Source organism: Micromys minutus (genome assembly GCF_963924665.1).
Source record: "Micromys minutus genome assembly, chromosome: 1".
In the NCBI taxonomy this organism is placed as follows: domain Eukaryota; kingdom Metazoa; phylum Chordata; class Mammalia; order Rodentia; family Muridae; genus Micromys; species Micromys minutus.
The window spans coordinates 95,786,347-95,811,241 of NC_137969.1; the positions used below are offsets into that span (position 1 = coordinate 95,786,347).

At 45.4% G+C, this 24,895-nt stretch overlaps 1 protein-coding gene across 3 annotated transcripts in view; it reads right to left on the reverse strand.

The window, feature by feature from the left end:
• The window catches only part of NTRK2 (neurotrophic receptor tyrosine kinase 2), a gene marked incomplete at its 3' end in the record, with an annotated part of 298,722 nt that overhangs the window by 54,037 nt on the left and 219,790 nt on the right, over positions 1 to 24,895 (reverse strand). For all 3 annotated transcript variants that reach the window (XM_080922546.1, XM_080922545.1, XM_080922544.1), the window contains 3 exons: positions 21,622 to 21,752; positions 7,124 to 7,296; positions 1,019 to 1,253 (listed from right to left, as the gene is read on the reverse strand). In XM_080922546.1, coding sequence (XP_080778672.1) covers positions 1,019 to 1,253; positions 7,124 to 7,296; positions 21,622 to 21,752 — 539 coding nt within the window. The remainder of the gene's footprint in view (positions 1 to 1,018; positions 1,254 to 7,123; positions 7,297 to 21,621; positions 21,753 to 24,895) is intronic.

Sequence of the window (24,895 nt, forward strand, 5' to 3'; positions counted from 1 at the left end):
TAGTAAAGTTAGCAAGTGTAGCAAAGTTGGCAGCTGGAGAGGACCTAGGATAGGAACTGAGAAGGCTCATTTTCCAGCCAAATAATCAGGAACTGTGCCAAGGCCAAGAGTAGCATAGCCTCCACCAGCACCACCCTGTTCTGGAAGGTGACAAGTGACATAATTAATAAAGGAATATTTCAAGACCATGCTAAACCTTCCCTCTGCTATGGCTTTTGGGTTCCCAGAAATGTCCCCATTCTCCATATCCAAGTACCAAGACCTCTCAATTTGCAAATCTAACACACTCAGAGTGTGCCAACCATCACTGGTCACTGGATTAAAAACACTGTCAGGAGTTCTGTCCTTTAATGATCAGATTCTTTCAGAACAGGCTGCCAGAATCTCTCCCACTGTGCATACATGTGTACGTATTCTGCTATCACCCAGTAGTTCTATGAGGGAGCTGCCATGGTCATCTGGACATGATTTATATAAACAAGTCACACATGTCTAACCCTCAAGATGTCTAGTGATCATCTCCCAGCATCGAATGAAAGGTCCTGGTTAAATCCTTGACCCCGTGCCTTCCACCAACACTCAGTAAACACTAATGTGTTTTCTCTTGCAATGCAACACAACGCTCTGAAAAGCCACCATGAAGAACGGTTTGCCCTAACACTTATGTGCTGGACATATACACGTCCTACAACATGACTGTTCCAAGCAGCACCTTAAAGAAGTGACTTAGGAAGCATGGGACTCATATGATGGGTTTTGATCTAGTCTGCTGGGGTCTGAAGAGGAGATTTAGAAGTTCAAGCATGTAAAAATAAATAAAAATAAAAGATTGTGGCAAACATGGAAAGGTGACAGCCACCGAAGTCACGCTCACTACCACCATGATCTTGGTGGTCTCCAGCCCTACGAGGAAGTCAATTTTCATTAACCAGTGATACTTTCTTATGCCGGCCCAAGCATATGAATATAGGACGCTTGCACCAGTTAGGAGGATCTCCTTACTGGAGCATCTGCTCACCCGATAGTAGTCGGTGCTGTATACATCCCGGGACATCCCGAAGTCCCCAATTTTCACCAGCAGGTTCTCTCCTACCAAGCAGTTCCGGGTGGCCAGGTCACGGTGCACGAAGTGTTGGGATGCCAGGTAGACCATGCCTGCTGCAATTTGCTGAGCGATGTGCAGCATCTGCGACTGCGTCAACTCTGTGGGTGGGTTACCCTCTGCCATCAGCACCGCATCCGGCCCATGTGCCCTGCGGGAGAACACAAGGGGCTGGAACCTCAGCTGGAAGACTGGAGGAACCCTCAGTCTGCTCAGCAGCTGGGACTGGAGGGCACTACCTGGCCTGGGTGAAGAAGAGGCCAGGATGCTCCAATCCACACGTACTTTTATCTCTACAGATGCTAAGAGAGCACCTAGAGGCCTCATCTCTACTGAGTGGGATGCCGGGGCTGTGAGGGCTGGAATGCTGAGCCCCCACACACAACACATCAGCATGCTCGGCTCTCACCAGACACTGGCCATAGTCTCAAACTCTGAGATGCATAACCCAACTAAAATTTAAAAAATAATAAGAAAGAAAGAAAGAGAGCATGTAATGGAGGTTGGCTCTCCTCGAGACATGATCCTAGCATCTTTGGGACCCCGTCCCTCCTCCTAAGCTGTGATCTACTGGGCTACCTTGCCCTGATGCTGACTACTCCAGCTGTCTCCACCAAAAATGGCCAGCTTGCCTGATCTATGGCCAAGTGAGGCCTTTAGGTTGCCCCTGACTCTTCCTGAGAGGGGGCTCCAGACAGTAATAAAAAGTGTGCTGCTGCTGCCTTTGAGTGGTTTGGACAAAGCTGGCTGCCCCAAGGGAAAGTAAAGGGGTGGGTGTCTCCTTGGAAACACTTGCAATAAAGATGGAGTTTTTCAATACGTTGTAAAAGAGGGTGACTTCATCTATGGGTTCCAGAACCAACTGCATGTGAGTATTTGAGTGTGAGAGTCAGAATTACCCACCATTTTAAGCCTGGATCCTGCCTTCCATGAACTCATCCAGCCTTGTGTATACCTTCATCCCCTAAGGCTGCAGACTACAATGACTCTCCCTTTTACAGTTCTAAAACATGTTGTCACCAAGCCTTCCCCACCACCACCACCACACCCTCTGCTTCCTCTGGGAGCAAGTGCTGGCAGAGGTGTGAGGCTGTCCCAGTCCACCACCATCTAGCGCCCTGATCTGGGGAAGGCTTTGAACTTCACTAATCTGTAATTTCCTCATTAGTCATAGGTACAAAGGGGATATTAGCCTGGGTGATCCTTTGGTTCCCTCTTCGTTGCTGAATATCCGAGATTTAACTATTCCCTAGGGAGGAACTTCCTGGTTTTATGCCAAGCAAGTCTTAATAGGTTCTGCCTCTCCTTAAACCCCAGCCCCACCCCCCAACCACTTTTGTGGCACCCAGGGAACAGCCTGAGGAAACATCTCTGGAAGTTAGAAGACAAGATGCAGTGCAGAAGCCAAAGCTCCAGCTGTCAGAATTGAATTTGAATCCAGTCCCAACACAGGAGAGTTTGATAACCTCCTGGGTCTGTTTCCTTATTCTCCAAACCAGAGCCTAGGATCACTTTCCAAAGAGCACTGGCTTGAGGAAGACTTGAGGCTGCTTCTAAGGTGGGGGGGGGAAGGGCTGGACTTTGTCAAAACAGAGTCTGTAACAGAGAGGCACAGAGGATTGGGGTAAATAGGAACTTTCCTTTTCTTGAGGATGCCAAAGTTCCTCCCACCTCACACTAGATTCCTCACCAGGATCTTAACCTAAGTTGGGACTTAGAGATGCACGTAAACCAAGAGGGAATCCAAACGGCTAAGACAAACTTAGGCTTTCAGGAATGAACACAGCCATAGCCTGTGCCAGCTACAGAGTATGGGGTTCCTGTGTCTGCAGGAAGCACAGATTCCACCCCTCACCCTCCGAGAAGGCACCTCTGAAAACCTCTCGCATCAGCCTCACACTCCACAAGCAAAAGAAGGCTGGTAGCCCTATACCATGGCTCTTCATAGCCCCGATGTCCCCGAGCACAGAGAGGCTTTCACACTCACGAGCAGCCATTTTCCTGCCCACTTCTGAGAAGGCAAGAAGGCCTTTTCCTGATAGAATCCTCTATGTGCCTTTGCTTTCTTGGAGTGGATGCCCCGCAATAAAGGGGACGATGGGTGAGTCTCCTGGATGAGCTTTTAAGAGGAGCATAGAGTCCAGATCTTCCTGCATCTCTTGAAAAATAAAACCTCATGCTGCTGCTTCTAGGAGAAGACCCTTAACAAGTGGCAAGGCCTCCCCAGTGCTCTGGGTTGGGGAGCCAATAGCAGGCTTGCAGTATCTACGGGATGCGCTAACCCTTGCTGCTCTGGTGGTCTCTGGCGTGGCTTGAAGCTAGCAATTCACCACCATGAACTGATTCTGTGACTCACACCTCTGTCCTACCGTGTGTTTAAATGTGCAGTGAGTGTTAGGGATCACGCTCAGGGCTGGTAAGGATGAGGCAAGCACCTTACCATTGAGCCTCCTTCTGGATTTTACAATTAAAGTGAGTTTATCTGTTAAATTCACCATAAAACTCAATTGGCACATGAGAGTTTTTTGTTTTGTTTTTATGGGACAGAGTGTGGTATTTAATGCATGGGTAAAATATCTAAGGTAAGGTCACAACAACATAATTGATACACATATCACTTAGATATTTATCTTCCCTACATTCATAGCATTATCTCTATAGTGATTTTATAATAGGTAATTAATTGTTGTCAACCATTGTTAGCCAACGCTGGTCACTAAGACTTATCCATCTCATACAGTGGCTCCCCTGTTGATCCTTAGACCATATCCCTCTGAGGGTGTTCACAGACACTTTCTCTGGAAGAGAGGGCTTGGTGGGGGTCTCAGCTCTATCACCTACTGGATGACTCGGCTTCTTTAACTGTGTCACAAGAGTGGTTATAAGAAAAATGGGTTTAATTATTAATTTTAAAATATTACTTGGTTTTCATAAATTAATACACACATATGCTTAGAAATGTTGGGTAAATACTATGTTACTACTTGAAAGTTACTCGTCTATCCTTCTCCACATTAGCAGGGAACTTTGGAGAGAACTGTGAAGTTCCTAAAGCGAAGTTTTCCTTCTCTTTGGCCACTCTGTTGATGGAAGACCTGGCTATGCTGTGTGCGATGTATGTGTTCTTACACGAATAAGAAGGTAAGAGACACAAGACATCTGGCTTTATTGGGCTTTGCCAAGATACTTGGAGATCTGTCATGGCGGCCGCGGGCCAGGTCTCCTCCCAGGAAGAGGACAGCCTGTACTTGCAATGCATCGCTGCACCTGAGGTCTGCTCCTTGGCAGCCACCCTGTTCCAGAGTTTAGCAAATCCTGGAATCAAGCTGACTGAGTTTTTAAACGCTCCACGCCCTGTGTAGGATGCCAAGGGAGGGCTTCAGAAGGCCATTGGGAAGCTGAGGCATGACTGACAGAGTTAGAAATTCAAAGGATGAGTGGCAACATACACATTCACATGTGCACACACACACACATGCATCCACACATGCATACACACACTCACATGCACACACCCATTCACATGCATAATCACACATACTTTCACACACATGTACACACATTCACACACACATGCATACACATATGTATACATACATGCATACACACTCACACTCACACATACATGCACACACATGCATATACACATGTATACACACATGCATACATACACTCACACACACACTCACACATGCATACCTATACTCACACACAAACATGCACACACATACATACACATACATACATATACACACATCCATACACATACATGCACATACACCCACATTCATATACAGTCACACTCCCCAGACTTGAATACACACACTTATGCATACACACTTATTGTACTCAAGCACACATGCATACACATAGGCAAATACATTATATCCACACACAGTCACAGATACACATACTCACACCTACATATACATACTCCCAAACACACTAACATGCATACTCACGTAATATAATCCCACACACCTTTGCATTACACACAGCAAATATACACTAATATACACCTACGTACATACTCATACACACACCCATTCACACCCATGTTACACACACACTCCACACACATGTGCACACACACACACACACACACACACACACACACACACACCACAGTCTGAACATGCAGATGTACCTGACTTCATGCAGATGTTTGCATGTGGGTTTGTTTTGGCAGGGTATGTAAGAAGGGACATTTCTGGATTAAGGAAGAGCCTGAGGGATGATGACATTTCTTACAGGAACAACAGCCCTCAACCAAGTTGGCGTTTTTTCTTCTTTGTACTTTAGCTCTGGCAGCATTAAGTATGGAGTCTGCCGTTTCACTGTCTCTTACCCACAATGAAAACTTTGCTAACACAGGATAATGGGTTAGGATTGTCTCTCAATTCTCTGAACTTTCCATGTGCTTCTTGATCTCGCCTGGCATCTCCTCCCACACACATCTGTAGGGAAAGCAGAAGCCCAGCCCAGGCAGGAACTGACAGAAACCATAAAAATGGTCCAGACAACAGCAATCCACACAGCTAGTTCCAAAAGCACGGTCCCCTTCAGCCATTTATCCTGTGACTTACTGATCGCTAAGCCTGCAGTGTGACTCTTGCAGCAACACGCAAAGCTGTCTGGGGATGACTTCTGTGCAATGCCCCGGGGCAGAAGACTGGGACTTGAGAGGAGGTCAGGGAGGACTATGTGTAACCATTATACAAAAGATGCCACTAACTGGGATTTGGAATCCCTGAACCAAATTAAACAGGAAACCATGGCAGGACTAGTGGGTTATGGGAACCAACATTACTGACAACTTCGCCCTAAACTCACTATTGGGATGTATGCTGTATTGTCTTCTCCAGTCAGGAAAAGAAGTCCAGGAACGGAAGGTGACTGATATAATCAGTATGCTGCCCTCATATTTTGTTTCTCCCAAGCTTTCATTCTCTGACATACATAGAGCACGCAGGCTCATACTTCAAAGATGCCAGCCGATGTTTAAAGATAGAACACATAGAAAGGACTGTGAGAGACTTGGGGTGGAGGTTCCAAGGTGGGCTGAAGACCCAAATGGTGCTGGGGGGGAGGGGGAGAAGAAGCCAGGTTCTCTTGTCATGCTGGGACAAATGTCCTTCATTCACACTGATGCCTTAGGAGTAAAATCCATTTTTTATTTCCTCATCTACCAGATGCAAATAAAGGCATTATTAGCTTTCCATGCCATATGGTATTTATATGACTCCCTATGCTTCTCTCTAGACAGCCACAGGATGGGGACATCCATCAGGGGTCCCCACCAAGGTGATAAACAGACCAAAGTCCTGTTATCTCACTCAGCTCTTCTTGTGATCCTGTGAGTGACTGAGTTGGTCACTAGCAGAAGTTTTCTAACAGAGTTTGCCCATGGTACACCATACCCCAGGCTAGCTCAGTATAAATAATTGCTCAGAACACTCGACTCACGCAGGCCAGAGCTGAGTACCAGCTGCGTGTGTGTCTGGAGGGATGCCACCCTGCAGAAGCGCAGTCTGTAGGAAGGAGAATGTGATCTTCCTTTCCCTCTACCTTTCTGGGTCATATGTGAGCGCAGCCACCAACAAGGATTCCTCCAATGAAAGGCTTGGCCCTCCCTTCACCCATCACAGGACCTTTCCCTCCTCGCCCTGGTTATCTGAGCAATCCTTCTGCCCTCTACTCCAGCTCAGGTTGGCTCCTCTCCCTCACTAAACCCAGGTTAGCTCCTCCCTGCCACCATGCCCAGGCTAGCTCCTCACTACCACCACCACCACCACCATGTCCAGCTGGCTCCTCCCCCACCATTCCCAGGTTAGCACTTCCCCCTCACTAAGCCCAGGTTGGCTCTTCCTCCTCAATAAGACCAGGTTGACTCCTCCCCCTCCCTAAGCCCAGGTTGACTCCTCCTCCTCACTAAGCCCAGGTTGGCTCCTCCCCCTCACTAAGCCCAGGTTAGCTCCTCCTCCTCACTAAGACCAGGTTGGCTTCTCACCCACACTGTACCTAAGGAACTTGTTGAGGTCCCCGTGCTTCATGTACTCAAAGACCATGATGAGTGGATCGCCCTCCACACAGACACCATAGAACTTGACAATGTGCTCGTGCTGGAGGTTGGTCAGCAGCTCGGCTTCACGATGAAAGTCCTTGCGAGCATTGTCACTGGCATCCTTCAGGGTCTGTCAAAAAGGGGACATCAAAGAGAAGGTCATTTGGATAAGAAATTCCACCGGTGAGTCCTAAGAACCTTAGAAGGGGATTGAGCATGTAACTAACTAATTACATAAAATGTCAGGAAGCATCCTGATTCCTGAGAGAGTACTATTTGTGCTTGTGAGGCCTTAGTCTCATGGGTGTGCAAAGGTCCGGAGCAGTCTCTTAACTGCATTCTCGTTGAGTGACAAGTTTATCTTACTGGCTTTACACTTCTTACCTTTGATCTGGACCAAAAGATCAACATGCTGTCTGTCAGTTTGGGTCTGTCACTGTGTGGTGCCAGTTGAGATTTCTATTGTGCTATGCACACTTCTCTACGCAGATAACCCTTAAAAAAGTTTTTTAAATGTTTTATCTATGTAGATGTATTTGCATAGAGCAATAAGTGCATGCATGTTATTATATGTTCGCTCCCGTGTGTGTGTGTGTGTGTGTGTGTGTGTGTGTGTGTGTTTGCACACGTGGACGCACAAGTTTGTATTCGCACAGGTACCCACAGGGTTAGAGGTGCTGAACCAGAGTACTTGTTAGGCATGTGATGTGACTGCTGGGAACTGAACCTGGGTCCTTGGCAAGAGCACTAGGCCACAGTCTAACCACTGAGCCATCCTCCGGCCCCTACTCATATGACTCTTTAAATAATTAAATTCGGAAGAGATCTCAGAGAAGAGCACAGTGAGGCTTAGTAGTCCCAGCCTCCAGCTGCTGTCCGGATCATGTTCAGTCTGTACGTGACACCCTGAATGCTTTCTCCAGCGCAGCCTGATCCCTGCACACTGAGAAATGTCCTGTCCCTTCAGCTGCAAGGTGATGAATCGGTCATATTGTCAGGATTTAGGTGATCAAAAACACACCTGCAGGGTGAGGACAGGTGAGGTGCGCAGAGCCTCATGGGAAGCTCAGCAGCCTGAAGAGGTAATAGGTAACCTGACAGTCATGGAGTCCAGCTTCGGGTAAGAAGCCTGAAGTCTGTGAGTTGTGCCCTCTGGAGTCCTAGTCACCTGCTTGTGGTCAATGTCACATATGTAGACTCTGTTGTCCCATACTGCCACTAAGCCAGGGATGTGGCAGAAACGAAGACATATTGAGCCACCCTTGCTGGTGCATACAATTAGGCAAGTGCTGCAGAGAGCAAGCATGGAGAATTGTGTGTTACAGCTTTCAGGATGCTTAAGAACCCCTAGACTTATCTCCCAGATAGAGGAGAGGAAAAACGGCCATTGGCCCTAATCTTGACCCAGGTGGTTATGAACAAGCATGTAGAAATGACACCTATAATTAACTATAAATCTAGTGCCTGGAGTGAACCAGCTTCTCTGTGGCTCTGCTTGTCTATTCCCTGCATTGCTCCCTTGAGGTCTACAGTTCCAGGTCCACCATGTGGAATATTCTTAGCTGCTCCAACAACAACAGATCCTGCCTCCCCACCCCTTTGCCTGGACTGATTCTCTTGGGCATGGTATCTGGCAGAGTTGAACAGTGCTCTTGCCCAAGCCCCAGAATTTGTGAACGTTACTGTTCATAGTAAAAAGGGTCTCTGCAGAGGACTAGAGGAAGGAGCCCCACATGCGGGGATGAGCCGGATTGCTTGGGCGAGCCCAGTGCCTAACAACGGCCCTTGTAAGATACAAGGACAGGAAGAAATTAGATGGTATAGAAGATGTTACAAGGAAGGCTTTGAAAGTAGAAGAGAGGATCTTGTGTGGCTGGGGAAAGCTCAGGGGGTTGGAGGTGGGGAAAATGTAAATTATCTCTGACTTAGAACTTCATGAAGGGACCGGTTCTGCTGATACCTTCACTAGGGGCGAGTAAACCTATTCTAGGTTTCTGGGTTTCAAGTCCCTGCATGACAGCGGTCCTAGGGAACTAATACACCTTGCTGACACTCAGTCCTTTGCCTCCCTGAAGAAGGTGGCTGACTCTTTCTGCTGTCCCAAGTCAACAGAAGCCTCATTTAGCTACATGGCCAACCTGTATAGCGCTGAGCGAAACCCTGAGTCAGTCAGTCATCAGGCACCTCCTGAGCCACAGAGTCACTCTGAGTGGAATTGCTAATAACAGTGGTGTCTTTTGTGCTCTCTCAGGCTTGGGGAGCAAGCCCCTCATTCTTGAGGCAAGCATGCTGTGTTACCTCCAAGTCCACCACAGGCTTAGTTTTCAATGTTGTCTGCATGAAAGGGCCACCGTTTCCCCAAGAATGTGTCACTGAGGAAGCTGGGCTCCCCGGGCCTTCTCAAGGAAGCAGCCTCAGAAGGAGGCAGTGCTGTTAGCCGCCATGTTTCTAGAGCTGGCTGTTGCCCTAACTAAAGCTCTTTCTCGGCGCTTAGTGCTCTCCATGGAGTTGTGACCCGACTCGAGGAGACAGAAATCACAGGTGTTGCTTCCATTAGACCAGAGACGGTGGCATCTTAGGGGAAACTGTGAAGTGGCCCTTCACTGTCCCCTCAAGCACCGTGGGCTCTGCCTGGAAACAGGAGAAGATTTGGATCATGGAGTGCTCAGAGAGGCCAGAAATCTCTGATGGTCATTGCCATGGAAACAGCACACATCTTCACAGAACAGCAAAATGAGCACTGGCAGAGCGCTGAAGTGTGGGTCTCTGCTCCTCTGAATCAGAAGAAACCAAGCTTGCCACATCCCCTCTGCTTCCCAGATACAGTCTAGTCGGGCCCAGACTAGACACCTCTGTCTTTCTGTCACATAGGCAGGTACCATCACAGCCAGGCCCTCACCTTGGTCTCAGAGAAATACAGACCCTTACATTTTGGTTTGGGGTATTGTGTCTGTGTACCCCACAAACGTATAACCAGATACTTACCAGTATTAAGCAACTAGAGAACCCCCAAATCCAAGGTTCACACCCAGTAGAGATGACAGGATGTGGAACTGAAGCAAATAGTGAATAGACCTCTCAAAAAGTACCATGTTCGCCCACATAAGGGTTGGAAAGGAAAGGCAGGGAGGAACAAGCAGGTGATAAAAATTGCTTTTAAGTTGGGAGGGCTGCCCAATGGGCTCTGTCCTGGAGACTCAGCCCCAAGTCGCTCCTCCTTCTAGCAATGCTTCAATGGTGCCCAAGTGGAAGAGTTAGAGTTGAGAGTCCCAGGTTCAAATCCTGGCCACACCCTGCTCCATAGAGGTGCTGGAAGGATGCTCCTCAAGGTCCTTTGTCTAAAGGACATTGATGTGAATAGAATCTGAGACCAGGTCTCCTGTGTTCAGTTTTCTCATACAAGGGTCTATAAAAGATAAAAGATGCACAGATACCCATTGGTACCTGCTCAAGGCAGGAGGACGGCACTTCTCCTAGGGAGGTCATACCTGAATTCCTATGTGCTAGGAATGAATATCAGGCTGTGTGTAGAGGTGTAGTGCTTGGCCCCTGTGCTCTCCCAGAGACTTCATCTTTGGATTCAGAGACTGTTATAATTTATAGGGAATCTTATGTTCAAAGCCTTCTGTTTATCATGGGCCTAGAAAGGGGGCTCATCCATTTAGGTCTTTGTCATAGGACATAGACAAATTCTGTGGAAAAGCTCTCTGAGCAAGCTCTAGGTATGTCTTGTCGATTCAAGAATGCTAGAGAGAAAGATGTAGACATAAATAGGCAGGGGGTGTGGAGGAGAAGAAGAAAGAAGGACACGAAGAGAGAGGGAGAGAGAAGGAGAGGAAGGGAAAGGGAGGGCCTGGAAGGAAGAGGAAGGGACAGGAAGGGACAGGGAGGGACAAGGGAGGGGCAGGGAGGGACAAGGGAGAGACAGGGAGGAACAGGGAGGGATTGGGAGAGAGATTCACAGAGGAGGAGAGAGAAAGGGAGGAAGAAAAGAGAGAAAGAGAGAGGGGAAAGCAGAGAGGAGGAGAGGAGGAAGGGGAGGAGGAGAGGAGGAAGGGGAGGAGGAGAGGACTGGAGAGTAGAGCAAAGAGGAGAAGCAGCCAGGTGAAGCAAGAGGACAGAATCTTCTCTGGGAGAGAAACAACCTGAAGATTTTAATAAGCATCCAGTACCTCCATGTCTCCAGTGGGGACGCATTGCAATGTCACAAACTGCAGTTCAGTCACATTTTTGGAACCCAAAGCAATTTTACTATTCATGGACCAAATGCATCCTGCAAACCTGGCACCCTTCTGCACACCCATCCACTTTTGCATGGTGGGCCCCCCTTTTTTGAAATTATGATTCAAATCTATTTTAAGAGATTTTGGAAAATACAGTGGTAACAACTTGGGCAAAAATCATGAATTTGGCGGTAAAAGGATAGAATTTTTGTAGGGATAGAATCAGAGCCAGACAGCAATCAGAAGCTAGAAAATTCTGCATTGAACCTGTTTATAGATATCACCTGTCTCGGTATAGAGTCTGATTGTCATTTCACTCGATTATGGGAGGGTTGGCTGTCTGCAAAGCTCCTGCCAACGGGAGAGCAGGAATGTGGGGTGCAGCTCACCTGCTGGCAGTCCCCGGGGTACTTCAGCCACTTGTTTATTTTTTTTCTTCCTGTCTGACTTACAGTGGTTGTTTTTCCTGGTGTTTTTTTCCCACCCTCTTGGTACGCTGAGACAAAGGTCATCTCTGACTCCAGCAGGATGCCTCATTCAGGGCTGAGGCAAGACTCTGCCTGGTGTGTACAGAGTCAGAGCTGGCACGGTGGGGCAGCGGGCAAACTATTTCAGTGCAGAAACGTGAAGCTGGTGAAGTAAAATGCAGGCAAAGGCTAAAGGAGGAGATGGAAATTCATTTCAAAGGATGAGGCAGAAACTTCAAACTCATGGGGAGCTAGATCAGGATAACCTATCTTGACATGGGTCTGACACTGTGCCTCACCAAACTAAATGATTCTATTCTTCGAGGTCTAGGTGGCTTAAGGAAAGACACCATAAAGCAGACCTTTCAGCGGTGCAGATCACAAATCCTTCTCGGACTTGAGAGATCACAGAAGCTCCACGTCTCTGGTAAAGGCAGATCATGGAAGGGATTACTATTTCCTGTGATCCTAACAACGCTTGAAATGCAGAGAGAAATAAGGACAATCCCAAGCAGAACATGCAAGGTCATGGGGATGTTTGATTAATGTTCACAGGAAACCTTTACTCTCCCGGATCTCCCAGGTGTGCCTTATCTAACAGAGTAGACACTAGTTGCGCCGCCGGCTACCATTTTAAATGCTGCCATTTCAAACTGTGATGTGCTTTAGTTGAAAAACAAACACAGAATTGTGGAATCTTGGCACAAAGTTTGAAATATCTCACTGATATCTTAATAGGTTGACATAATGGGGCGTGCTGAATTAATAAGCTGTAATAATATAATGAGATTAATATTTTATGTTTCTAGTGTGCCTACCAGGAATTTTGTTGTTGTTGTCATGGCTCAGATTGTCCTGCTAAGAACGGCACTGTTTTACGAAAGCCACCTCTGCAGCCTACTGAGAGGGCAAGTCGTGCCTTGGGAACATGGAAAGGCATTTCAAAGGTGTAGAGTTGAGATAAAATTAAGCAGACACCTTTCTTATAGGGTTGCCACAGTCAACTTCCAGCCAAACATGCAAGTCTTAGCTATGAGTATAAATAAGAGGAGAGGCTCTTCTCTAAAAAGAAGAGTAAAGGAAGCTGCCGTCAACTGTACACATGGTGGACTCTGGAGAGGCGTGGCTTAGTAAACCCAGAGAAAGAAAGAAGTCAGTACAAGCAAAATCTTAGCAATGGCAGAATGCAGTAGGTAGGGCCCATACATAGAAAGAAAAGGCCAAATAATTATACAAAGGTGTTAGCATTCACCATACAGTGTGCCCTCTGTACCAGAAACCAAAAATATGTTTGTAAACTCTACTGTCTGTAGATGCCCTTTGAGAGAACTTTAATCATGTGCTAAGTGACAATCTCAAACACAAGAGTCATTGCCCGGTTGTTGATTGTTGCTGTCTTTATTTTCTCAGCAACTCTGGTTGTTGGGGCCCAGATGTAACAAAGAGAAACATTGATGTAGGTTCTAATACACATGCTGTAAAAGACCCCGTGATCTAGGAGATAAAATTGATGTCTGCCTATCACATCAACTTACATAATAGGAAATATTGACCTACGGATACAGAAAACAAGCTTAGAGACAACCACAGGAAAATAAGCATCAAATGGGAGATGGAGTCAGAAGTTGAGCGCAGTGTGGTCAACTCAAAGTGCATTCAGGTTCTGAACACACTGGTGCATCACTGGGAGTCAGTTCACTAGACATGAAGGAGCTAATGGCTCAGCATGAATCCGGGCTTGACTGTGAGTTAGTCTATCATGTAGCAGTAAATTAAAAGGGTGTATGGGTATTTCAATTCATATATCCAAGAGATACAGAGGCATGAAGTGAATCCTCAAGCTGTGTTTGATGCCAGATGAGTTCTCTTTGGAGAAACATAACTGGAGCCCTGGGTGTGTGTGTGTGTGTGTGTGTGTGTAGAAGCTGGGATTTGATGTTCTTCAGATCATGGTGTATTTTTGATTCCCAGTTAGAGTGAACTATCCTGGTTTGATTTTAGTGCCTCTGAAAACATGATTAAACTGCAGATCACCCATAAAACAGTCACCAAAGTGACCAACAAGACAAAACTATGTTTGATCAGGGTTAATAATTAAAGTTATTAAGAAACATATCTTAGAGGAGGTCTTTAGCAATTGGAGTGCATAAGAGTTCTTACAAGAAAGCCCTGCTCTCTATCTAATGAGTGCACAGGAGCATGTATGCACACACATACACATACACATACACACATGCACACATATATACATACACATGTATAATGCAAACACACGCACATGTATACATACAGACAGCACATATACATACCCACACATGGACACACATGTCCACAGATACACACATGTAGACACCTACACACATGGACACACACATACATACACACACATGGACAAACACACAGACATATGCATACACACATACATACCCACATGTGGACACACATGTCCACAGATACACACCTGTAAAAACCTACATACACAGACACACAAGTACACACAGAGACATATACATGTATACCTGCAGGCATGTATGCAAAAGTGTGCACACAGACAAAAACACACACACATACATGTGCATGCATATTCACGCACACACATCAAAGAGGAATAGAGAACTACTAACTAATGTCTGGAAAACAAGACGACCAAACTTTTAGCAAACCATCAGTAACAGCTCTGTGATTTCTGTTCCAGGAGCCCAGTGAATAACGCCGAATGAACATCGCTTCCCATAGCCTATGAGTCTCATTAAAACACATAAGTGATCTTTTAGGGAACCATTGACAAAATAAATGTCCTTAAATACAACAACTCTTCACAAATTTCCATTTTATGGAGACAAGGATTTCACATGTGAGTGTAAATGGAGAAAAGTAGAAAAGGAGACTGGAGGGGGGAAAAGCAGGAGCAGGACCTCTCTCATCGGCCTGTGAGGATGCGAGGAGGGTGTAATGACCGTAGTAAGAAAGAAGGAAAGGAGGAGAGCTGTGACCGGCCATGAGCTTGCTGGGCAGAGAAATGGAGTCTAGGAACTCTGTGTCCTCTCATCCATGAATCTTTCTATTGCTTCAGAATGGAAGAGAAGGAGCCTTCACCTCTTGTTCTTCAATTTCTTACACATATCTGGAGACAGGGGACCTCAGTTGCTTCTTGTCCTGAAAGTGGCATCTTTGGGACCCATGGCCACCGTAAATGACTGAACTTTAGGTAGATGTTGAGGCATAAAGACTAATGGATATGATACATGTCTGGCTGGGAAAACTGACCCCAAATTCCTTTTCCCAAGAGATCCTAGAGGCAGTGTAACCAGTTGCTGGTGTGTTTCTACCAGTCAAACACCAGTGATCAACTGAGGCAGGAGAGCACAGGCAAGAGAGTACTGAAAGCCAAGAGGGGTCTTGGTGCCTTCTGCTGACAAAGCAAAGAAAGAGAGTCACAAGGACGTCCTCAGGTCATGAGAAGCTTTGTGGATCCCAAATGATCCATTCCTTGTAAAGAATGACTCTGGCTTTATGTCTGAGATGACTGTCTTTTGTATTTTGCCCAACAGATCTCTTTTTAAGACTCTACTATAGCATCTCCGATAGTTCCCCCAGGAAACCCATATTTTCTCATCTTTAGTCCAGGCGCAGTGCAGGGCTGCCTCCATTGTCCATTTTCACAGATGAATGTGTGACTCATGCCCAGAGCATCAGACTATGTCCTTATGACATAACTCAAGACAAGCCAGTGAGATCAATCTTTGCTACAGCCTGAGGTGAACCTGCCTGACAATGAAGTCGGTGTTAGAAAGAGCGAGGCGGGAGATGAGACAGAGAGTATAAGCAGGTACTGGTGGGTTTTCTGAAACTGCTGGTACCCGAAGCAAGGTTAACAGTGGCAAGGCTTCCTAGCATGGTGGCATTCTCTTAGAAGTCTGTCCCTGTCCCTTCTGGTTAGGTCATTCTGACTTGGGTTTCCAAGGTTCCTTGTGTTCTTTTTAGAAAGGTCAGTTATGAGGTATGAGGTTTGCTTGCATTTCCCTGAAGTCAAAACTCTCCTGGGAATCTGCCCCTACTTACCCCGACATTAAACTTTCATTTGTATAGATAAGAAAATGCCTCCTGTCCTTGCAGACAAAATCTACTCCTTTGTCTTTTTTTTTTTTTTTTTTTTTTTTTTAAGAAGTAGTATCGTATTAAATTTCCTCAGGTTGGCTTGCCAGAGCACACATGGAACTTAAAAAATATAAATGTGACCACAACAAATGCAGGATGGGCTCAGGTCCCAGCTATGACATTTAGTGACAGCCATGCAAGTTGTTTGACCTTGGGTGGCTCACCACCAGTCTTGGAATTTCTGGATTTTTCTTTGTTACTTTGCTTTTATTTCCTTCCCGGTGCTCTGAGGCGCTGAGCCTCCTCAGGCCTTTCCCTTCAGTTCTCTGTTTGTTTTCTAAATGTTAGCTAAAGAACAGCAGTCTGTATCCACATCATAACTACTCACCCACACTTCCCTTTACCCTTCTTTTCTGAGACAGAGTCTCACATGTGGCCCACTTGGTTTCAAAGTCACTACATAGCTGAGGATGGCTGGTTCCCTCTACTGTCTGCATCTGCCAAGTGCTGAGACTGGTAAGTCCGTGCCACCATACCTAGCCTATTTCTAAAATGGCTTCTCATTACATTAGGTTATCAATATTATATGTCATCTAGTTTCCTTCAGATGTGGCCATCGGCATTTCATGAAGCCACTTTGTTGTCTGGAGATAAACGCTGACGGTCAACTCCAGCGCATCAGAATTCTATAATTTCCGAGGTCTTTTTCCTTCCAGTCCCCTACTATCAGCTCCTCATTCGTTCAGCAAGCATTTCTTTTGTGTATCACACTGCATATTGGGCAACATACTCAAAGTCACCGCTCCCCCGTGGGGAGTGTGGATGACACCCTAAAAGAGTTTGTAGGCATGCAATGTCACTCACTGAGTAAACACACTGATACATAATTTCAAAAGCTTGACAATGCTGTAAAGGTCCATTAAAGATGCCTAGCAGCATGCAGCATGGAATCTCACCCGCTTGGGGGACAAGAAAGCACAAGCCTTCCAAAGAGACAACTTGAGCTGATATGTATGAGCTGCAGTTGCCTTATGAGGGAGGGGGGGATGGAGGGGGGAATAAGGACTGGACCCTATGGCAGATGCTATGTTCCTCCTAGGTGAAAGGACAGTTTGTAAGTTAGCATTTCTGAACTCTTGATAGAAAAAAAATACCATTATTTTCTCTGTAGGAAAGAAGGAATTCAGATACTTTAAAATATAAAACTTAATCTGCTCTCAGCAAAGTGTCTGCTGAGTCCACCAAGCAGCTAAGACTCCACCTGTGTGTGTCTCCAAAAATTTTAACTTAATACCTTGAAAGACTCACTTGGCTTCCCTGAGCCTTAGATTTCTCATCCATAAAACACGAGGCTAGGGTTTTATGTATGTGGTTTAAAAGTCTCTCTCAGATTCAGCATTCCTTGGTTCTGGAAATAAACTGGAGGTAGCCCAGGAGGGGCACAGATCCTACAAAGCAGACTTGTGGCTTTATTTGAGAACCAAAAAAATCTTGCACTCATAGTACAAAAAAAAAAGTTGTAGGAAGGGTAGTTATTGAAATACATGTTAGATGGAGCCAAAAATAGCTGATGCATCTACAGTTAATGCAGGGAAACTGTGATGGAGCGTTTCCTTGGCAACTGAGTAACCCAAAGGTAAAGTAACTGGATTTGATTAAATACTGGTTTCCTCACTTCTTTCCTATGTATATATGTAAGTATGTATTATTAGTAGTAGTATTAGTATTAGTATTACTATTATTATTATTGGGTGTAAAGAGTAAAATGGTTGACAAATCCGTTTCACTGAGAAACAAAGGTCATCCAAATAATGAAGAAAAGAGCAATCCAGCTGAATCCAAACAAGCAGATGCTCTAGCAGGAGAGGGAAGCATCATTAACGTGTGTGCCCTTGAAGGCATGCACATGGCCTGGAACACTGGGTCCCTTCAAGCTCCTCAAATATTCAGGAGCATCAACACCAGAATTCACGTGAGTCTGACATCTGTCAATCTGCACAGAGAACTTCGGATTGCAAACCAAACTCAGCTTTTTCCAGAGAGAGAGAGAAAGCACAATGGCTGTAGATCCTTAGCATGCATAGTCAATGCTGCAGGGGTTGCTAGGCAACAGCAGAAAGGCTGTCAAGCATCCCTGGGTGCATCCAATGAAGCAACCCAAGCCACTCCAGAGATGTGAGAGGCTGCACAGTCCTGGAAGATGTGTTCAGTTTGACATTGCTTTAAAAAAAGAAAGAAAGAAAGGAAGAAAGAAAGAAAGAAAGAAAGGAAGAAAGGAAGAAAGAAAGAAAGAAAGAAAGAAAGAAAGAAAGAAAGAAACACACAACATAAATCCTTTTGTTAAGGTCAGAGAGGAATGGTAGACATTTTCCTCCAAGATAATTTAGTTCTGAATACGTTTTTAGTTGGAACAAAGCCCTAGACACAAGTACACCTAGGTTGCTGAGAGGCTCTGTGCAGGGTCTGCAAATTATGCTGACCCAATTCACCCCAGAGCTCATGAAGATACAAGCTCTGCATTCTAGAGAGCTGACATGGTCCCCCAACAGAAGCTTGAGTTTTAATAGGGCGAGCTTCGGCTTTAACAAACATTCCTACTGAAGGGCACTGCTGTGAAACTCCTTGGGTCTGTGGTCATGAAGCAAGAATGGCTTTTTAATCTGCAGCTCCTTTGTCCTTCTCTGAGATGACAATCTCATCTCAACTCCAAGAAGACTGGCAAAGAGAGGTCAGGATTTGATAAAGGGGTCAGGTACCTTTTACTCTGCCACCCCCCACCCACAGCACTGTTTAGTGAGCAAACGTTTACCGAAGATCATTAGTTTGCAGGCACATGCTTGGTAAAGCCTGAAGGTAGTGTGAAAGAATGTGTGTGAGGTGACTCAAGGCACTTAAGAGGGGGGTTTAATGGGCAATGTTAATGAGATACGGGCACAAAGCAGAGTGTCCTGTGAGCAGAAATGCAGGATGGTATGTTGTCTTCTAAGGCCAAGTCAAGGTTGGGCAGGGGTGGGTAAGGACCTGTAGGCTGATGTCAAGGCAATACATGATCAGACAGTAAAGAGTGGGTGGGAACAAGTTTTGGGAAAGAGAAAGAGGAGGAGGAAGCAGGAAATTCAAGAGGAGGCAGTGTGAAAGCAGACATGGATGTTTCTCTTCGTGCATCTCTATCTGGATAAGACTTGTGATTATTTCTAAGGGTTTCTATGAGTCAATTCATCTTATCTAGGTGGACAGTTTATATGTTTGTCTACCGGTTGTAAGAGGGATTGTGGGTTGAGAAGTTGACATATAAACCTGTTTGGTAAGCTATTGATTGTTGAGTTGGACTTTACTGGGTTGTGGAGGACAGCGTGTGAAAGCAGAAAACAACATGCTGGGGCGGTCGTGGACCACCCGGGACAGAAGCAGCCAGGGCAGGTGGAGTGGACTGCACCTGGGTCAAGAGGCTGGTGTCTATGAGAACTTACAGGCGGTGTGGAGCCGCCAAGATCCAGATGCCCCGCAGTGCCATGTGGCCCTATGGTTGCCATCACTAGCACGGGATAAAGGTTATCCACCCTTTTATTTTTACCACAACAAGGACCTACGGAAGCATTGTTACCATCTGTTCATTCCTAGTCCTTGGTTGACTGGGACACTTTGGTTTTGTGCTTGCTTAAGGGATCTGAATGTACACATTTCAGTGTCCCAAATTTGATCACATGGTACCTTTTTGTTAAGGGAATTAACTGCTGAAGTGCAGGAAAGTCACCACGGGGATGAGAGGTCATAGTTACTGAGTACTTTCTTGGATGATGCCCACATGCCTGGCTCTCAGTTATTCCCACGCCTTCATCTAGAATCCTCTGATCAGCTAGCATACCCCACTGTAAAGTGAACTCAGTCTAAAGTCCTGACTAGGCTTCCTGAGTGGCCTTCACATAAAGTGCAAAACATGGGCCCAACATGGACACAGGTCTTCATTTTTTCTGGCTTATAAAGATGGCTCGGCTAGGGGTAGACACCCTTGAGTCTTCCAGCCTGGGCACCTGTTCATCTATAAAACTGCAGAAATAATGACACCCTTGATCTCATTTGTCTTCGAAGGTAAAGAAGATTAAAGACAAAAGAAAAAAGAAAAAAAAAGAAGCAGAGACTAGAGATAAGACACTGCCAAATGTCCTGAATATGGCGTGCTAAAATAATAGGGGGATCTTTGTCAAGAGAAGGAAGGAAGGAGGCGGGAAGAAGAATGGAACCCATCACCTCCAGCCACCACTGGTCCTCCCTGTGGCAGCTTCTGGCCCAGCCTCATGGCTCTTTAGAATGGCTCTCCTAGCCCCTTCTTTCTAGAGCCCCCTCCATTTTCCTTTTCTGGAGAGAGGATGTGCATTTGTCAGACTGTTAGTTCCTAAGCCATTGGTTCTTTATCCATCCAAACCTGTAGCTCTTAAGGGTTTGCCAGGGGTTTATAAGCCTCACACCACGCTGGATAGGGCTTATAGGGCTTATTACAATCTTTCAGATCCCAAGGAAAGAAATTGTACAGTGTTTCTAGCTGGAATAACTTCATCAAAACTCTCTGGTATTTTCAAATGGGTGACTTTAAGAGTAATTTTATTCTCTTAGCTGTCTATCCATAAAACCTGGTAGTATAGTGGAATAGTAACCTGATTTCTTAAGGGAATAAAATGTTGCCTAGGTTACAATGACTAAATAAATATGATTCATGCATATTTATTCAGTCCCTGTTCGGCAGAAACATAAATGGACAACAACAACAAGTCAGCCATCTTTTATTAACCTAAGGGGTTAAATTTTACTATATCAGCCACACTCACATTCATGTGACACGTATTTTAATTGCATGACCTTCTAAAAGTGTTTGGTAGCCACATACCAAAAAATATCTTGGCGAATTTCCAAGACAAAAATGTATAATGCATGTTTCAAAGATCTGCCCAGGTCCACTGTGGTATTGTTTATTAAGATCTACAAATCTCAGTGAGAAAGCATCATTTTTCATTGATATTGCTTATCTCATAGGAAAACAGGACTCTTTTTTTCAGTTTGTAGGGGTATAACTGTGACGGAGGATTTCAGTTTTATTTTGTAGAAACCCTATATTATGATGGTGAAATCTCTAGTAGATGCCACCCAACTCTTGGTGAAACCAGGTCTGTGATGTTAAAAAGAAAAGCATCCTGTGACTTCAGACAGTTGGAAAGGACACATATGGATGATCTATAGAAAAGATCATTGCCATGGAGTCAATAATCATTCCTTCTAGGATCTAGAAAATGCAAAAGTCCCATGCAGTAGAGTCACAGCATCCAGAGTCTGAAGAGAGAGGCTGTCACTGTAGCTCAGCTAACTGAACTCTCCTTGATTCCATTGACCTGGATCTAGAATTTTCTAAGTATAACTTTGAAAAGTGGCCTGGAGCTAATTGTGGCCTGCAAATTGGAAGGCCCTCACCATGCCTTCTATCTGAAGCACTTCTGAGGCACAGTTGAATGTGCCCCCAATGCCCTTCTGACCACCCATTTTAGCAAAGGAATCTAAACGTCCGTGTCTCTTGGAAAACATAATGTACTCCTGGGCTGGTTTCTAAAATACAACAAAATCAAACCCCCTGCATTTAGTGCACCATGAACAAAGAGATTTTCTGGAATGTTCTCTTACCTTCACGGCCACCAGGATCTTATCCTGCTCTGGACAGAGGTTGTAGCACTCTGCCAGGAAAACTTTCCCGAAGGCTCCTTCTCCGAGCTCCCTCTTCAGAACGATATTGTGTCTCTTGATGTGCTGAACAACTATAAAACAAAGACACCTGTCACTCCACAGAGCCCATAAGATTTGCTTCATGGTGTGATGGGCCATTTCCCCCCACCCCCCACCTTCTGCTGCTTCTCATGGTTCTGAGGAGGAACTGCAGCATCCTTAGCAGTGGTGGACTTATCAGGATCCCTTACACAGGCTCCTTTGTAGATGCAGCTTTTCATGAAATCTGAGTGGTGACCAAAATTTCCGATTTGCTGGGAATTGTCCTCCCTGATAATTCATGTGCTTCTGAGCTCTGTGAGCCTCTGAGCAATACCGTTCATGGATATGAGAACACATATTAACATCCTGTGGGCTAGTAGCACGCTGGGTATCAGAGGCAGAGACTGCACTCATGAGGAGAGTGTTCTGGAAAGCCAAAGGGATCCCACCAACCCCTTAAATCTGAGACTTAACCCCTTGGCTGCCACTTACTTACTGGAAATTAGCTCCCCACTTGATTCACCTTGCACACCAGTAAGATGCCAAAAAGCATTTAACTTTTTTTTTTACATTTGATTAACACCTTAATGTTTTTTCCAAATAGGAGGGAAAGCCAGCAGAAGGGTAGTTAAAGCCACTACTAATTTCCAGGTCTTCTAAACTACAATTGAGAATAGTTTCCCATGTTGAAGCCAAGAACAGAAGATAGGAAATGGGCTGCTGGCATTTGTTGACTTTGTGATGATTTGGGGTATCTGAAAATATCCTTTGCCAATATATTACCTCTAGATACAGTAAATGTCTCTTTTAGACTTCAGGTCACAGGAAGGGTGTGGAGAATCTATTTCTGATGGGGGTCTCAGGATATTCTGCATACGAAACTGATATAATTGCTACTGGAAGATCTTGTTTTGCAAGTTTGAGGCCACCTAGTTAATTGAAGCAAACCTACTAAGTAAGGAAGCAATGGTGCAGCCCAGTTCTCTGAAAAAAAAAAAAATCAATGAACGAAAATCCAGGAATGGGGGGGAAAGAAACAAAAAACAACAACAACAAAAACTCCTTTGATCTGAAGTTCCCACTCTATTGAGCTAGTAAGAAATTCTTACAATTTTCTTCCATAGAAAACATCTGGGGTTATCCTAATTTGCTCCTCTTTCTGCTTCTCTTGGACAAGACAGGGCATTCCGCCCATAAAGCCTGTCAACCCAGCAGTGCCTTTCTTTCAACCAATCCCTTAAATTCCTGTGCAATTCTTGGATGGTGTCTGCAATCCCACAAACCCCCACGGACGCTCTGGCTTCAGAGCCTTCTACGGTAAAGACCACGCCCTGCCCTGGCTTCTCCCAGCAGGTTGATACCCTCATGCCAGCTTTAAGGTTCTCCAGGAACACCCACAGTGATTCTAACCTTCTTTTAGGGATCGGCCAACCTGTAACCTCTCTTCCCTGTTCCTGCTGACATCTTGGAATTTCCGATCACCCAATGAAACCCCTGCCTCACGTGGTCTTTTCAGAGTTCAGGCAACGGAGAGATCCAGGAACTTGCCTAAGCTCCATGATACACCAGGGCGCTGTCTGCCCCACCCCACCCCTTTTTGGTAGTCCACGGGCGTAGAGGAGAGACTTGGTTTGGTTGTTGGTAAGACTCTAGGTTGAATGTTCCTGGGGCAGAGAGTCTCTTGTGGTGGAAAGTGCTTCCCCGGGGTTTTATTTCCCTTCCAATTCACTCTCTTAAGGGGCACGATAACCAACAGCTTCGTTTCCCTTCAAATTTCCCAGACTGGGCCAGCTCTAGCACTCTGGGATGAGTGAGTGTCTATCCTGTAAGCAGGAGACAGTCTCACCTACTTCCTTCCTCTGAAATCAGCTACCCTCAGCTCTTCATGTTGGAAACTTGGGTAAAAAAAAAATCACTGCAAAGTCAACATTAAAAATTAAATTAGGGATCAAGGAGATGTCCCCAGAGACTAAAGACAAGCCTGACAAGCTAAATTTGATGCCTGGACCCACGTGATGGAAGGAAAAAACTAGCTCCTTAATGTTGTCCTTTGACCTACATACAGACACACAGAAACACACCCACACACATGCACACACACATACACAAATAAGTAAATACATAAATCAATGTAAAAATAAAAATAACTAAGATTCCCAGCTCCTCCATAAATCGCTTTCTCTGTTTGAAGGAAAACTCAAGTCAATAGTTGACTCTGCAAAGTTTCATGGAAAGAAAAGTATCTTTGAAATGTATCCCAGTTCCTATGCCCCCACTCCCTGGTCCCCAAGGAGATATCATTGATGGAATTTTCCAGACTGGAAATGTGGTGTCCTTGATCCTTTGCCTCACGGGCAGTAGAAGCCGATTTTCAGTGTTACACTGCAGTCTTCATATCATCAATGAGAATAAAATGCGTTGGGACATAGAGTGGTTGTCCCGGCCTCAAAACACTACAATTCAATTCTTGCTGTAGATTCTCCCCAGAAGTAAAAATATTATGCACACACAAAGGCCATAAAGTATCAGTCCATGTCCATATCCATTATTACTGAATCTAAAACTAATAAAGACATAAGTAACTGTCGCTCTGTCCACTTAAGGTCTCATGCAGGAAATGGATCTTTCCCATTTCCAGGATAATGATATTTCTTAGAAACCTTGGCCCCATGGACACAGACTGCCCAGCACGTGGGTCTTAAAATGAACACCACTGAGTGCTCTACTTATGTGAAGAACTAAGTAACCTGAATTTCTCTCTGTTTGTCTCTGTCTCTCTCTGTGTCTCTGTCTCTCTGTCTCTGTCTGTCTGTCTCTCTCTCTGTGTGTGTCTCTCTTTCTCTCAAGTATTTCTAGGTCTCAGGAGAAAGATGCCATACAGGAGTGGGGGTTGCACTTGGGACATTCTAACCCTCCTAGCCCCTGGGTCCTAGGTGCTGAGCCGCCCAGCAGTGGAATCTGCAGGCTCGACTTTGTAGCAGAAGGCAGTTTTGCCACTGTCAAGACCACCCCTTGCTGATGTAGAAGCAATATAGACATTTCACTGTGACGACCCGCTCTACTAGACATACCTCAGACTTCCACGCTGATTCCTAAGGGTCTGAACATCCCATAATGGACAATCTTATTATATTAAGAAACTGCCCCAAACCATAAAACATGAAAGTGAAAAACAGAATACACAGTCATATGA